The sequence below is a fragment of the Pelodiscus sinensis genome, chromosome 9 (assembly GCF_049634645.1).
Source record: "Pelodiscus sinensis isolate JC-2024 chromosome 9, ASM4963464v1, whole genome shotgun sequence".
Taxonomy (NCBI): domain Eukaryota; kingdom Metazoa; phylum Chordata; order Testudines; family Trionychidae; genus Pelodiscus; species Pelodiscus sinensis.
Genome location: NC_134719.1, coordinates 46,837,062 through 46,850,211, shown reverse-complemented (window position 1 = coordinate 46,850,211; position 13,150 = coordinate 46,837,062). Strand labels below are relative to the sequence as shown.

The 13,150-nt window shown below is 43.4% G+C and overlaps 1 protein-coding gene across 5 annotated transcripts in view; it reads right to left on the bottom strand.

Annotated features, from left to right (window-relative positions):
* Positions 1-13,150, bottom strand: part of LOC102456902 (complement factor H-related protein 3-like) — a 70,316-nt gene that overhangs the window by 29,571 nt on the left and 27,595 nt on the right. For all 5 annotated transcript variants that reach the window (XM_075936710.1, XM_075936714.1, XM_075936713.1 and 2 more), the window contains 2 exons: positions 7,226-7,405; positions 5,745-5,939 (listed from right to left, as the gene is read on the bottom strand). In XM_075936710.1, coding sequence (XP_075792825.1) covers positions 5,745-5,939; positions 7,226-7,405 — 375 coding nt within the window. The remainder of the gene's footprint in view (positions 1-5,744; positions 5,940-7,225; positions 7,406-13,150) is intronic.

Below are 13,150 nucleotides of genomic sequence, written 5' to 3'. Positions count from 1 at the left end.
ATTCCAGAAGACTAGAAAGGGCAAATGTAGCATCTGCCTATAAAAATGGAAAGAAAGACAGCCTGGGGAATTACAGGTCAGTCAGTGTAACTCCTGTACCCAGAAAGCTAATAACATCTAGAAGATAGTAAGTTGACAAGTAATAATCAGCATGGATTTGATGGGTTTATTATGAACATCTTAATACAAACCTAATAGCTTTTTTGATGGCAGTAACATGCCTTGTGGTTGGAGGAAACAGTAGATGTGGTACACTGGGACTTCAGTAAAGTTTTTCATAGCCTTTCACGTCCCTCTCATAAACAAACTAGAAAAATGCAACTAGATAGAGCTACTATCGATGGCTACAAAACTTGTTGGATAACCATTCCCAGACAGTAGTTATCAATGGTTCACAGCCTTGTTGGAAGGGCATAACAAGTGGTGTTTTGTATTGCTTGGTCAGGTTCTGATCAATAACTTAGTCTATTATTTAGGTAATGGCATAGAGAGTACACTTATAAAGTTTGCAGATTATACCAAATCAATTGCTTTGGAGGATAGGATTAAAATTATAAATAATCTATACAAAATGGAAAATTGGTCTGAATTAAATAGAATGAAATTGTAATAAGGACAAATGCAAAGTACTCCATTTAGAATAATTAGATGCAAACACAGAAAATGGGAATTTTGTGCATAGGAGGTAGTTCTGTGGAAAATAATCTAGGGGTCACAGTGTCCTGCAAGCTCAATATGACTTTACATTGTAACACGGTTGCAAAAAAGGTAAATATCATTCTCAGATGTATTAGCACGGGTATTATAAGCAAGACACAAGAAGTAATTCTTATGCTCTTCTCTATGCTGATTAGGGCTCATTTGGGGTATTGTGTCCACCTCTGGGGACCACATTTCAGGAAAGATGTGGACAGATTGGAGAAAGTCCAGAGAAGAGCAACAAAAATGATTAAAGATCTAGAATACATAAGCTAAAAAGAGAAGATTGAAAACACTGGGTTTCGTTAGAGTGCAAAACAGAAGATTGAGAGGCGACATGGTAACCATTTTCAAGTACATAAAAGGTTGTCAAACGGAACGGGGAGAAAAATTCCTTTTAACTTGTGAAGATAGAACAAGAAGCAATGGGCTTAAATTGCAGCAAGTTTAGGTTGGACATTAGGAAAAACTTCTTAACTGTCAGGATAGTTCAGCACTGGAATGAATTAATTAGGGAGGCTGTGAAATTTCTGTTATTGGAGATTTATAAGAGCGGGCTAGACAAGCACTTGTCAAGAAGAGTTTAGATCAGGTCTCGGAAAAATATGGCCCACCCAGCCACTGGATCTGTCTTGCAGATGCAGCAGGAAGCCAAAGACATATTCCCCTGCTTCCCTACGCCCCCTCGCCCACCTCGCTCAGAAAAACGTTATTCTTTCTGAGCTGTGAGCCTGAGAGAGGGAGGAGTGGTGCTTCACTCGCTGTGCCTGCCCCCAGCACAATTTGAAGAACAGCAAGCCCACAGAACAATCCCCCCTCTCCTCAGGCTCTTATTCACCAACACACATGGGGTATGTCTAGCTCTGTTGACGGAGCCATGTAAACTAGTTTACCTGGCATAGGCAAAGAAGCGAGGATTTAAATAATACCTGCTTCATTAAAATAAACATGGCTGCCGCACTGTGCCGATGATCAGCTGATCCGGCACAGTGTGGCAGTCTAGACGCGGATCTGTCAGCTGGGGAAGCCTTTGCCGACCGATCCCTTATGCCTTATTTAAATCCCCGCTTCTTTTCCTATGCTGGGTAAACTTGTTCATATGGCTCCATTGACGGAGCCATGTAGTCTAGATATACCCATGGCTCCTGCAGCCTGTGTGGGGGTGGGGCAGGCAGGAAAACTGCCTGAGAAATGTCCTGGGGAGGCTGAGGGTGAAAGATCACCTTTGAGAGGCCAGTGTATGCATCCCCAGGCATCTCATGGTTGCCTGCAAGTCTTTGAGGGGGTGTAGCTTACTGTCACTCTGCTCTGAGAATAGTCTGTTGCCCTTGAATGCAATATCTTGTAATGTAGTCTGGACCTCCGGGAGGAGTCCTGAGGCTTGAAGCCATGCAGACCGGTGCAAAACCACCTCTGTCAAGAGAATTCATGCCACTGAGTCTGCAGAATCTATGGCTGCCCAGAGAGAAGTTCTAGCTATTGTGCAGCCGTCCTCCAGCATGGCACTGAGCTCCTGCCTATTAATGGCATTGCATCTCTTATCAAGGTTAGGGTTCTCCACACTAAGCTGGCTCCTGGGGCTGATTTTTCACCCTAAGGGTATTTTAACATGGATTCCATCAGGAGCTGTTGGAGCCTACGCTCTCTGTCCATTCTAGTACAAGGCTTAAATCTTTGGCAAATCTTGTATTTTTCATCATAGAGAAAAACAAAGTGAAGACCAAAGAACAAAAGCTAACACTAGGGACTAAGCACTCGCTAAGCAAGAGATAGCTACAGTTACAATATCAACATGGACGGTAAGAAGGAACCGAAGGAGGGGAGTGTCGACAGTGGTATATATGCTCTGATATAGTGGCACCACTCAAGGGTTCTCCACCACCAACCCTACAAGAGCTGATAGGGGAAAAGTTTCTGACATTTGTGTACGTGGAGCATGTAAACCTAAATTGGAATCGATGTGAATAATCACTCAAAGAAGAACCTCACTTTCAAATGGCTGAAGGCGCCCTCCATAAGCATGCAGGCCTTTCTGAGCCTGGCATTGAAACATTCCTTGTTTTGTTTGAGATTTCCCTTGTAGGACTCCATCAGTCAGGGGACCAGAGGGTAGGCAGCATCCCCCATGATGTGTATCGGCATGTCTACTTCCTTAACTCTGTTGGTGTAGTCTAGGAAAAAAGTGCCTATGTGCAGCTTCTGGGTGATGCTGGAGTTGCAGTACTGCCTTCCTTGACCACCCAACATTAATGTTGGTGGACCGACCGTGGGGGTGGTCCATGAGGGACTGCAGGACCATGAAAGAGTGCTCTTTCTGGTTGATGTATTCGGAGGCCTCATGCTTGGGGGCCTGAATGGGGATATATGTACTGCCAATAGCCACACACATACATACACACCCTGCAGTTAGGGAAGCCCATGATGGCAAAGCTGGCAACAATGGGGTCCACATTGCCCAAGATGTTGAGCCGGCACAGCAGGATGGCGTTGAGGGTCCTCACCACCAGTAGAAGGAGATAAACAGAAAATAACAGGGTTGCCAGCACCCTCAGGAGGTCCCCAAACTCAACCTTTCACCCCAAACACACCAGGAACAACCCGCTACTTACCCCATCCCCTGGTAGGGCTTTGTGAAGGCGGGAATGAAAAATCATTCAGAGAGGGAGCCTCCACCATCATCACAGTGTGATGGCAACCTGCTTTTGGAAGGGGATGGTGGGTCTCATGTGGGTGTCCTGTTGCCTGAGGGCAGAAGCAAGCCACTCACACAGCTCCAGAAAGGTGTCCTTGCACTTGCAAAAGTTCTGGAGCCACTGCTGGTCACCCTACTTCTCCATGACAATCCTGTCCCACCAGTCGGAATTGGTGCCCAGTCTCCAGAGGAGGCAGCGCATGGTGCACAGGGAAGAGAGGGAGGTGTTATGATGTATGAGCAGCATGTGGAGAGAGGAGAGAAGGTGCCCCACAATGAGCTGGGGGTCTTGCTCTGGCAGGGCCACAAGGGCAGCCTGCAGTAACTGCAGCAGGAGGTGCGGCATGGGGTCTAAGAGCCGTTGACTGCTTGGAGGCAGACCTGGCTCCATGGCAGGAGTGCTGTGGTTTCCGCAAGGGAAACCAGAGCAGGCAGTGGTAAGGCTTTGCTGTCCCTCAAGGAAGTAGGCAAAGGAGAAGAGCCTGAGAAATGACTGTAGACAGGGGTCCCTTTAATCCTTAGATAGGTTCAGGAAACAGCTCAAAGAAGTGACAGCTGTCGTGATGCCCTGCCTGAAGTGCTTCTGGGAGCTTTAAACGTGACTGAGACTCCAATCAGTTTGTTTGCTCTATTTTGAAATAGCTCATTGATGGGCATGTGCAGCGTAGACATGCTATTTTTAAATCAGCTATTTCGGAGTTTCTATTCTGAAAGAGCTTATTTTGAAATAAGTGTGCAGTGTAAATGTACCTTAGAAAATCCCATTTCAGCAAAACCATCCTCTATGTTCTACACATCTCCTAGAGTCACTACCATGCTGAGCAGAAGTCAATTAATGGACCTGAAAGTTGGGATCACACAGCTTTCATGTGGATTTACCGGCTCCAAATTGAGTCCCTGCTGAATGGCAGTGGTTTGGCTTTACAAGCTTCCACAGAATGATTGCCACTCACTTGTCCACTATCAGAGCACATCTCATTTTAGCAATGCTGTGTGTCACTTCTGGGGAAAGCTCTATACAAAGCGCCTGGAAAGTGCCCTTCTACATTCAAAAATTCTGTAAACACTGCTCACTGTCCCAGAGTTGCATAATGATGTTACCCCACCAGCCAGAGCTTGTTTTTCAGACTCAGAAACAGTGTTCCACCATATCCACGTACTGCAAGCAACAACTGACTTCAGGGGGCTGCTTGAAGGACATCATAATGCTCTGCACAGTGACTCCTGTCTCAGGAAAGGTATTTGTAACTTTCACAGCAAGCGTGCACAGCTGAGTGAGGTCCATGTTTCTCGGCCTATGAAATATACCACGCTAAGCCAGGTTTTTGAAAACAGGTACAAGAATGTGGGTTGTTTGCGATTGACACCAAGTAGAGTTGGGGGAAGGGAGGAAACTTCACCTGTGAATGTGAAGTCTGGTTCCCATTCCACACAGCAACAATGTTTGGTACTGTAAGGCACTGCAACCTTTCCCAGTCTCCTCTGCAGTTAGCTTCACTCTGGGATGGTTTGCCATAGTTTACTGCTCTCTGCATCCATGCAAGCACCGCTAGCAAGGACACACACCACTGGCATTGTTACACATCAGTTACATGTCAACTTACATTAAATGAACTGAACTTTGTAATTTAGACATGCTCTAAGAAACAATGAATTATCCACACAGCAGACAGAAAGTATGTACATGCACGCATGTACGTGTGAGTGTGTGTATGTACATACACACCTGGGACATGGACAATAGCACATAAGGGTATATAATCCTTGTAAGTCTGTCACCCTCACAGGCTATTTCCTGACAATTGAAAATCCTCAAGACAAAAGAACCACATTAGCTTTTCTTTCACAACACAATATATCCCTCTTCATAGGTCACTCCCAACGTAGGTTTCTATTGATCTTTGCTCACACTTTCTAAGACTGCTAGACCCCAGCATCTTCTTTCTCTTTCTCTCTCTCTCTGGGAGATACTAAGTCTTTAAACTATTCCCTTTCAAGAGAGAGAGAAATGCTAGTGGAAGGATCAGCAACAAGGAGGGAGGAAAAGCGACAAAAGAGAAAAGCACCTCTCCAAATCCTACAGCCAATTTACTGAAAGCCTGTTCCCACTTCTGGTGCCTTCTAATGCTGTTGCTACTATCTGGTGTGAAGAAGAATCCTTTTAAAGAGAGACTTGTATCCTTGGATGACAATCTTGGCTAGGAGAATGCAGGAGCCGGAACGGAGCAATGAAGTAGTAACACTCACCCAGTTCCCAGTCCTGGTCCATCCAATGATGCACTGCACTGTATAAATATTAGTATTTATAGTACAGTAAATTTTTTAGAGAAAATACAAATGTATATGTACTTACTAAGACACTGTGGCTTGGGATTCCAGCCCTCTTTAGTGCATATGGAGTATCTTTCGTTGGTTTTAGGTGTGTAACCTTGATCACATTGGTAGTGAATTGTCCTACCTAACGTTGCTGGAAACATTTGTTCTCTGTAATATTCATAAGTCCTAGTTAATGCTCCGTTTTCTATATGTGGGTACTCACAGGGTCTCACTTTGAAAAAAGTTTAAAATAAATATTATTACAAACTATATGCAAGAAAAATCCAGTTTGCTAAGTTCTGAATATTCGCATTCTAGTTCTCTTCTCAGCGTTTGTACTTTATTACTTGAATGTTACATTAACTGGAGTGAGGAGTTCAGAACATGTACACTCTAATGATCAGGGTTATCTTCTCTCTCATATTGGTAATATTGTCCTACTACAGGAGACTTCCAATAATCCAGAACCTATGGGATTTAGGTGGTGCTGGATTATCAGATATGCCGGACTATCAGGAGGTACTATAAGCAGGTTATATATATATACTGTATACATTATAAATTGTATATAAAGTGTTCTTAACCCTTTTATTGTACATACTGTATACAGTATACTGTAATGTTTTAGATTTTTTAAGCCTTTTTTACCCTTTTTGCTCAGTTCAGCTGCTGCCGCTGTTACCTTGTGACTCATTTTTTGATGAGGCTCACTCACTAGGCTCTTGCCATTTTAATGACGGACTATCAGGAGTGTGGGACTATTGGATGCCAGACTATTGGAGTTTTACTGTAATAGGATCTGACTGTTTTAGAAAATTGATAATGAGGGAAGAAAAATATGGTACAAACCTAGGGCTATTATGTATGGCTTTGTCTATACATCAGCATTATTTCAGAATAACTGTCATTATCAGGGCTCAACAAATCCACTTATATACTCGCGAGTAGATTTCAGCTGGTGGAGGACTTCTTACTCTGACTCCTGTAACCCTCAGTTCATGAGGAGTAAGGGAAGTTGAAGGAAGAGTGTTCTTCCTTCGACTTTCTGTTATGTAGGCAGCACCACAGCTGTTAAGCTATTTCACCTTCAGCTATGCAATCAACGTAGCTGAATTGCGCAGCTTAATTTCGATGTAGCCCTGCTGTGTAGACATAGCCTCAGTGATTGACTCAGAATCCAATTATGACCTATAGGTTTTTGTTTTACCATTCATTCAGTACATCAGTCTTATTTTTGACATTCTACCATTTGGATACACACAGTTACAAATCTTCCCTGTTGAAAGTTGAATCTAGCACATTTCTCAAACAAATCATAGCACATACGTATAGTAATTTACAACTCTACTAACTTATACCATATCATCTGATTTTCACAGATGTTTATCTAAGTCCATTAAGGTAAAACTTGTAGTTATGTCTGTTTCATTTCTTTTTACATTGTCAGTTGCAGAAATTATATAAATACTTGTATAACTGGGCAGTAACAGTTTTAAATATAAATTAAAACCAACTTACAGGTACATCTTGGAAAAGGCATCCACCCAGTCTTTGTGCATTCGGCAATATTGTTCCTATTATTTGTATCAAAGTGAAATCCTGCTTTACAGCTCACTCTGATTATATCCTCTTCTTTGAACACTTTCCTTGGAGGGTGGTAGGTTCCATTAGCCACTGATGGAGGATCACATGTAATTTCTAAACAGAAATACACAAATAAGTTTAACAACTGGAAACAGGATATTATGCTGTAAGTCTCCCCTTCAGTTAAGATCATTTGTATCTTAGGGAATGTCTACATTACAATGTTATTTTGAAATAACAAGAGTTATTTCAAATTAACAAGGTAAACATCTACACAGTAAGCCTGTTATTTCAAAATAATTTCAAAATAATGGGTTCTCATTCCAGAATAATAAATCCTCATTTCATGAGGAATAAAGCCTATATCTAAATAACTATTTTGGGAGTTATTATTCTGAAAGGGTACGTCTACACTAGCCCCCTAGTTCGAACTAAGGAGGATAATGAGGGCGACCAAAATTTCTAATGAAGCATGGAATTTAAATATCCCGCGCTTGATTAGCATATTCCCGGCCGGTCACCATTTTGGAAACTGACTAGCTCGAAGTAACTGCCCTCATCTACATGCGGCAGAGAAGCAGGATTCCAAGATAAACCCTTTAGTTTGAATTAACTCTTAAACCTCATTCCATGAGGAGTAGCAGTTAATTTGAACTAAAGGGTTTATCTCGGAATCCCGCTTCTCTGCCACATGTAAACGCTGGCAGTTACTTCGGGCTAGTCAGTTTCCAAAATGGTGACCGGCCAGGATTATGCTAATCAAGCGTGGGATATTTAAATCCCGTGCTTCATTAGCAATTTCGGTCGCCCTCATTAGCCTCCCTAGTTCGAATAGTGGGCTAGTGTAGATGTACCCAAATAGCTTATTTTAAATAATGCTGCAGAGTAGATGTACCTTAACTTGTTTACTAGCTTTACTACAGGTTGAACTTCTCTTAACTGGGACTCTCTGGTCCAGCAACTTCCATAGTCCAAAAGGACCAGGTATATTCCAGGACCAAAGAGTCCCATGGAGGGCTGGTAGCTGGAGCCCTACAGCAGGGCTGGAGCTCAGTGGAAGATCTGCCCTGTGGCAGTGCAACTGGCTGCCACCCAGGCTGGCAACTCTGGGAGGCAATAGAGTTATCTGGCAATGAGGGTCGGGAGCCCAGCATCCCTGCTGCTTCCCAGAAGCCCAACTGTCTGGCAGGACTAGATGACAGCAGGTTGTACATGGGGCCAGGAGCCCAACCATGGAATTGCCTGATGACAGGGCTAAGAACCCAGGAGTGGGACTGATGGTGCAGCAAAGAACTCAGTAGCCTTGCTGCCATCCAGTGGAGGTGCTGGTGAGGCTGGGAGGCAACAGGGCTGCCCCATGAAGCTGAATCCCAAGCAGGGCTGCCACCCAGCTGAATCCCAGCAAGAGGACTGCTCTGAGGGGTTGGGAGGCTGATAGTGGGGCTGTGCTTCCAGTGGCAGGGCTGCCATGGTGGGGCCAAGAGCCCTGAGCCAAGGGGCTTGCCGCAGGGGGAATCTGGCTCAGAGAAAGGCAACAGGGCTATGGCTGATGGGAGGGCAGTGGCAGGGGGATCCCAGAAATGACCTTCCTTGGTCATTCGGGATCAGTCAGATTCTAAGGGTGTCAGACCAGGGAGGTCCAATCTGTAGCTTTTCATATCTGAACATCATCTTCATAAAATTGGCACAGTAAAATTCCTATGGACTAAAATTCTATAGCTCTTTTGATGTGAATATTTGCTTGAGGTAGTTTATTTTATTTTGGGTTTCAGAATGGAGCAGCTGTTGTTTTAAGCATCATTCTGACTACTGTGGAAAAACATTATCCAAGAAATGAAGTCTCCCAGAGACCTAAATGTGACTGTACTGGATTTGTCTAATCTCTTCCACACTGCATCCTTGGTGTATTTGGCTGGATAGAATAAGAGAGCCCATGGCAAATAAATCATTTAAGTCATGTTAACATTTTAAAGACATGGAAAAAAAGAAGAAAATGCAGATAACGCATTTGAAATGTAAGGTATAAAATAAGACTTTTTATTTTAAACAGCATCCCTTATGTCCTACTCCTCTAGCAGTGGAGAGTATTATAAGAATAACTCTATGACTATTTTTAGACGGTATTAAAGATGTTGGCAACTGTTCTTTAACGAGGAAAAGAGATGTTAGTTCAGATGGGTTGGAGCTGCTATTGTTAAATTTGGATCCTGCTTCAAGACAAAATAAAACAAAATGGGAAATAAAGGAATACCAAAAACAGACAACTCAGCTTTTGTCTCTGGTGCCGATTCATACTTGCAACTTCAATGCTGGAGAAACATAAACAAAGCAAATCCCTTTATCTGGCACCTGGCAAATGTGTACCTATTTAGGGATTGCCTTTAGCTAATTTTTTTTGGTTATGGGATCATAGCAGTGTTGCAAACTGTACAATCCTGGCTGGCTAGACCAGGCTTTTACTGAGCCAGCATTTCTCAAATTGGTCAATGAAGCCACTCTCAGAAAACTGCTATGTGAATCAAACCCACCATCCCAGGTGAGTGTCCTCACCCTTATGCTATGCCGCAACCATCCCCACCACTGTGTCTTCAGTGGGTGCCTTATCCTGCCTTTCTAATGGGGGAAGCTAGCTGGCCCACCACCTTGCACCCCTCAGGTGAGTGCCCTCACCCCTTGCCCACATCCCCAGTTTGGCTACTTACTAGCTCTGCAGCCACAGAGCCTGAGGGTCCTTTTGGCTGTGGTTCAGTGTTTTAGTCAAGGGGAGCAACTTTGAGAAACACTGTACTAACCAAAGGCAAACTGAGAGATAGCTAGTAAAGATATGGCACGGGTGGAAAATGACATGACAGAACGAAGGACAACAAGAAACACGTTAACTGACCACTCCAGTTTGTTTATTTACCAGTGCCATGGCCACACAGACTCCTGGCTGCTGTTGGCTCCATTTCACTCTTTGCAGCCAAGCAGAGCAGGAGGAAGTGGTGGCCCAGCCCACACCACTTCCCGCCGTTCCCGTGGGCTGCAAAGGGCAAAACGGAGCCAACGGGAGGTATTCAAGATTTAGCTGGAGACAGTGAAGGTGACAATGTCTTGTCGGTCCATTACTGTGTTCCAGTTTTGTCAAAACATCTTTCAGGATCAAGATGAATGCCCAATGGTGTGATCGTAACCCATGAGATTAAGGATGCAGCCTTGATGACAAAATCCCACTGCTTCCAGACTGCTCATCTCCCATCCAGCCATCTAACTCTCCTTGAAGGGTTTTTTAAGGATTTGTCAGAGGATGCTCATTCAGCTACCTAATGTTCTGCACTATCTCTTTCATTTGTGTGCTCTCTTATTTATATCATACACACAGTTTCTTTCCCCCATAAGATCTTTAATCTTTAGATTCCAAGTGCTGCAAACCATAGTATAGGCATGTGATTTAAAGGGCTCGAGCCTCTGGCCACCAGTGCTACTGTAACAGTGTTGGTGGACGGAGGCCCTGCTGCTTTAAATTCATGGTGGAATGCTGTGCCACATGCTTTGTGTGGCTCTATCGGCTCTGGAGGAGCAGTGTGGTATGCTCTGGGCAGCATAAAGGACTGGCTGTCCTTGCCCATCCCGTCTGCCTGAAGATCCGCCCTTTCTGAGAACCTGGAGCTCTTGCTCAGGGGCCCATGGAGGCTGTTGACTCCCTGGGCACATGTTAAGAAAGTTCCTTCCACTTAGCCTTCTCTACCACATCCAGCTCACTCTCTGTGCTTCCCCATTAGTTCCTCTTCCTGCCAATTACATCTCTTCTCCTTACTGAATTAATTATATATTTAGCTCAACCTCTGCCCCCAGTGACAACAGTTCCCACCATAATAGGAATGGCCTTTTAAAAGCTGTAATGGAAGATTGTATTTTATTTTATTTTGTCATTGAGGCTGTCAGATCGCCTAGATTCTCTGATAAGTTAAATCGGCCCATGGGCACCACCACTTCATAGCTCAATTAACTTGTAGACGCTTAATAAAATAGAAATGACAGCACTTGTTTAGCAGATAATTCAAAGAATCATAGAGTCAAAGAACACTAGGGGTGTGTCTAGACTACAGGGTTTTGTTGACAAAAGTGGACTTTTGTCGACAAAACTAAACCTGCGTCTACACTACCGCTGAGTTCTGTCAACATAATGTCGACAGAACTCAGCAGTTTTGTTGACGCTGGTAAACCTCATTTTACGAGGAATAACGCCTTCTGTTGACAGAGTTCTGTTGACAGAAGGCATTATTGCATCTAAACTGTCCTTTGCGTCCACACTGTTATGTCGACAAAGCAGCTTGCTTTGTCGACAGAACTGAATGTAGTCTAGACGCTCTTTGTCGACAGAAGCTTTGTCGACAGTATCTGTCGACAAAACTTCTGTTGACAAAAGCCTGTAGTCTCGACGTACCCTAGAACTGGAAGGATTCACAAGAGGTCATCAAGTCCTGTCCCCAAAGTGGAATCACTTTGAGAAAAACATTAACCGTCCACCCTGGATTATTTATTTACTGGTGCCATGGCGATGGAGCCTCCCGTTGGTTCAGTTTTGTCCTTTGCAGCCCACGGGAACTGCGGGAAGTGGTGTGGGCTGGGCCACCACTTTCTTCTGCTCTGCTTGGCTGCAAAGAGTGAAACGGAGCCAACAGCAGCCACGAGTCTGTGTGGCCATGGCACTGGTAAATAAATAAACCGGGGTGGTCAGTTAACATGTTTCTCAAAGTGATTCCATGGAACACTTTCAGAAACTCTGATCTAGACCATCCTTGACAAGTGTTTGTCTAACCTGCTCATAAAAATCTCCAGTGAGGCAGATTCCATAACCTCCATAAGCAATTTATTAAGCTTTGTCTAGACTACAGGTCTTCTTTCAGAAGAAGCTTTTTCAGATGAGAGCTTCTGAAAAACTTCTTCCGAAACAGCATCCACACTGCAAAAGTGCATCAAAAAAGCGATCTGCTTTTTCAAAAGAGAGCATCCAGACTGAATGGATGCTCTCTTGCATGTAAGCTGTGATTGCAATGGATGGAATGGCCACCAACAAAGCTCTTATTCCTATAAACCTCCCTCTTCCCCGTCTACACATGCTTTTTCATGAAAGAGCTCTTTCTCAAAAAGCCTTCTTCCTCATAGAATGAGAAACCCTTCTGTTCTTTCTTGTGGAAGAACACAATTGCAATGTAGACATTCCTCAAGTTTTGTTGGAAAAACAGCAATTTTTCCAACAAAATTGCAGTGGTGCAATTATGTATTACCTCCACAAATCTTCATTTATTGATAGGAATAATGAATCAAGCTAGCTGAAGTTTCCATGAAAAAAAGAAAGTTCATCATGCTTTTCAGTTCTCGTTGCACTCCAAAATAAACTCAGAAAATTCAATACAAACTTTTCTAGATACTGCTTTGGTTCAATTTAGTGTTCTGTATCAGGGAGCTTTTTGAAATGAGTTCTCTTTCTATTTTGTCCAATTTCTACACATAAATGCATTGATGAAAATGCCAACATTTCTTTTTCAATTTAAGTATGCTCATATGGAGAAAATTGTACTAATCTTATGCTGAGTATTACTTGCCTGGTAAGTAGTCACATAAGTCGGGATGGCAAGACCAGACTCACATTTCCATGACATTTCAAATACTGAATATTTCTTAGTAGTTGCTTGCATCTATTTTATAACCATGTAGGCCTCACTTTTCAAAATTCATGACTACAAAGCCTTGCCAGGATAGGCAGGGGTTAAAATATGACTTTTACTCCTCCCTATTCTTATTTCTAATTTCTGACATCATAGATTCATGGATTTTCAGAACTGAAAGGATCTTCCAGTTCAGCCTCCAGTATAA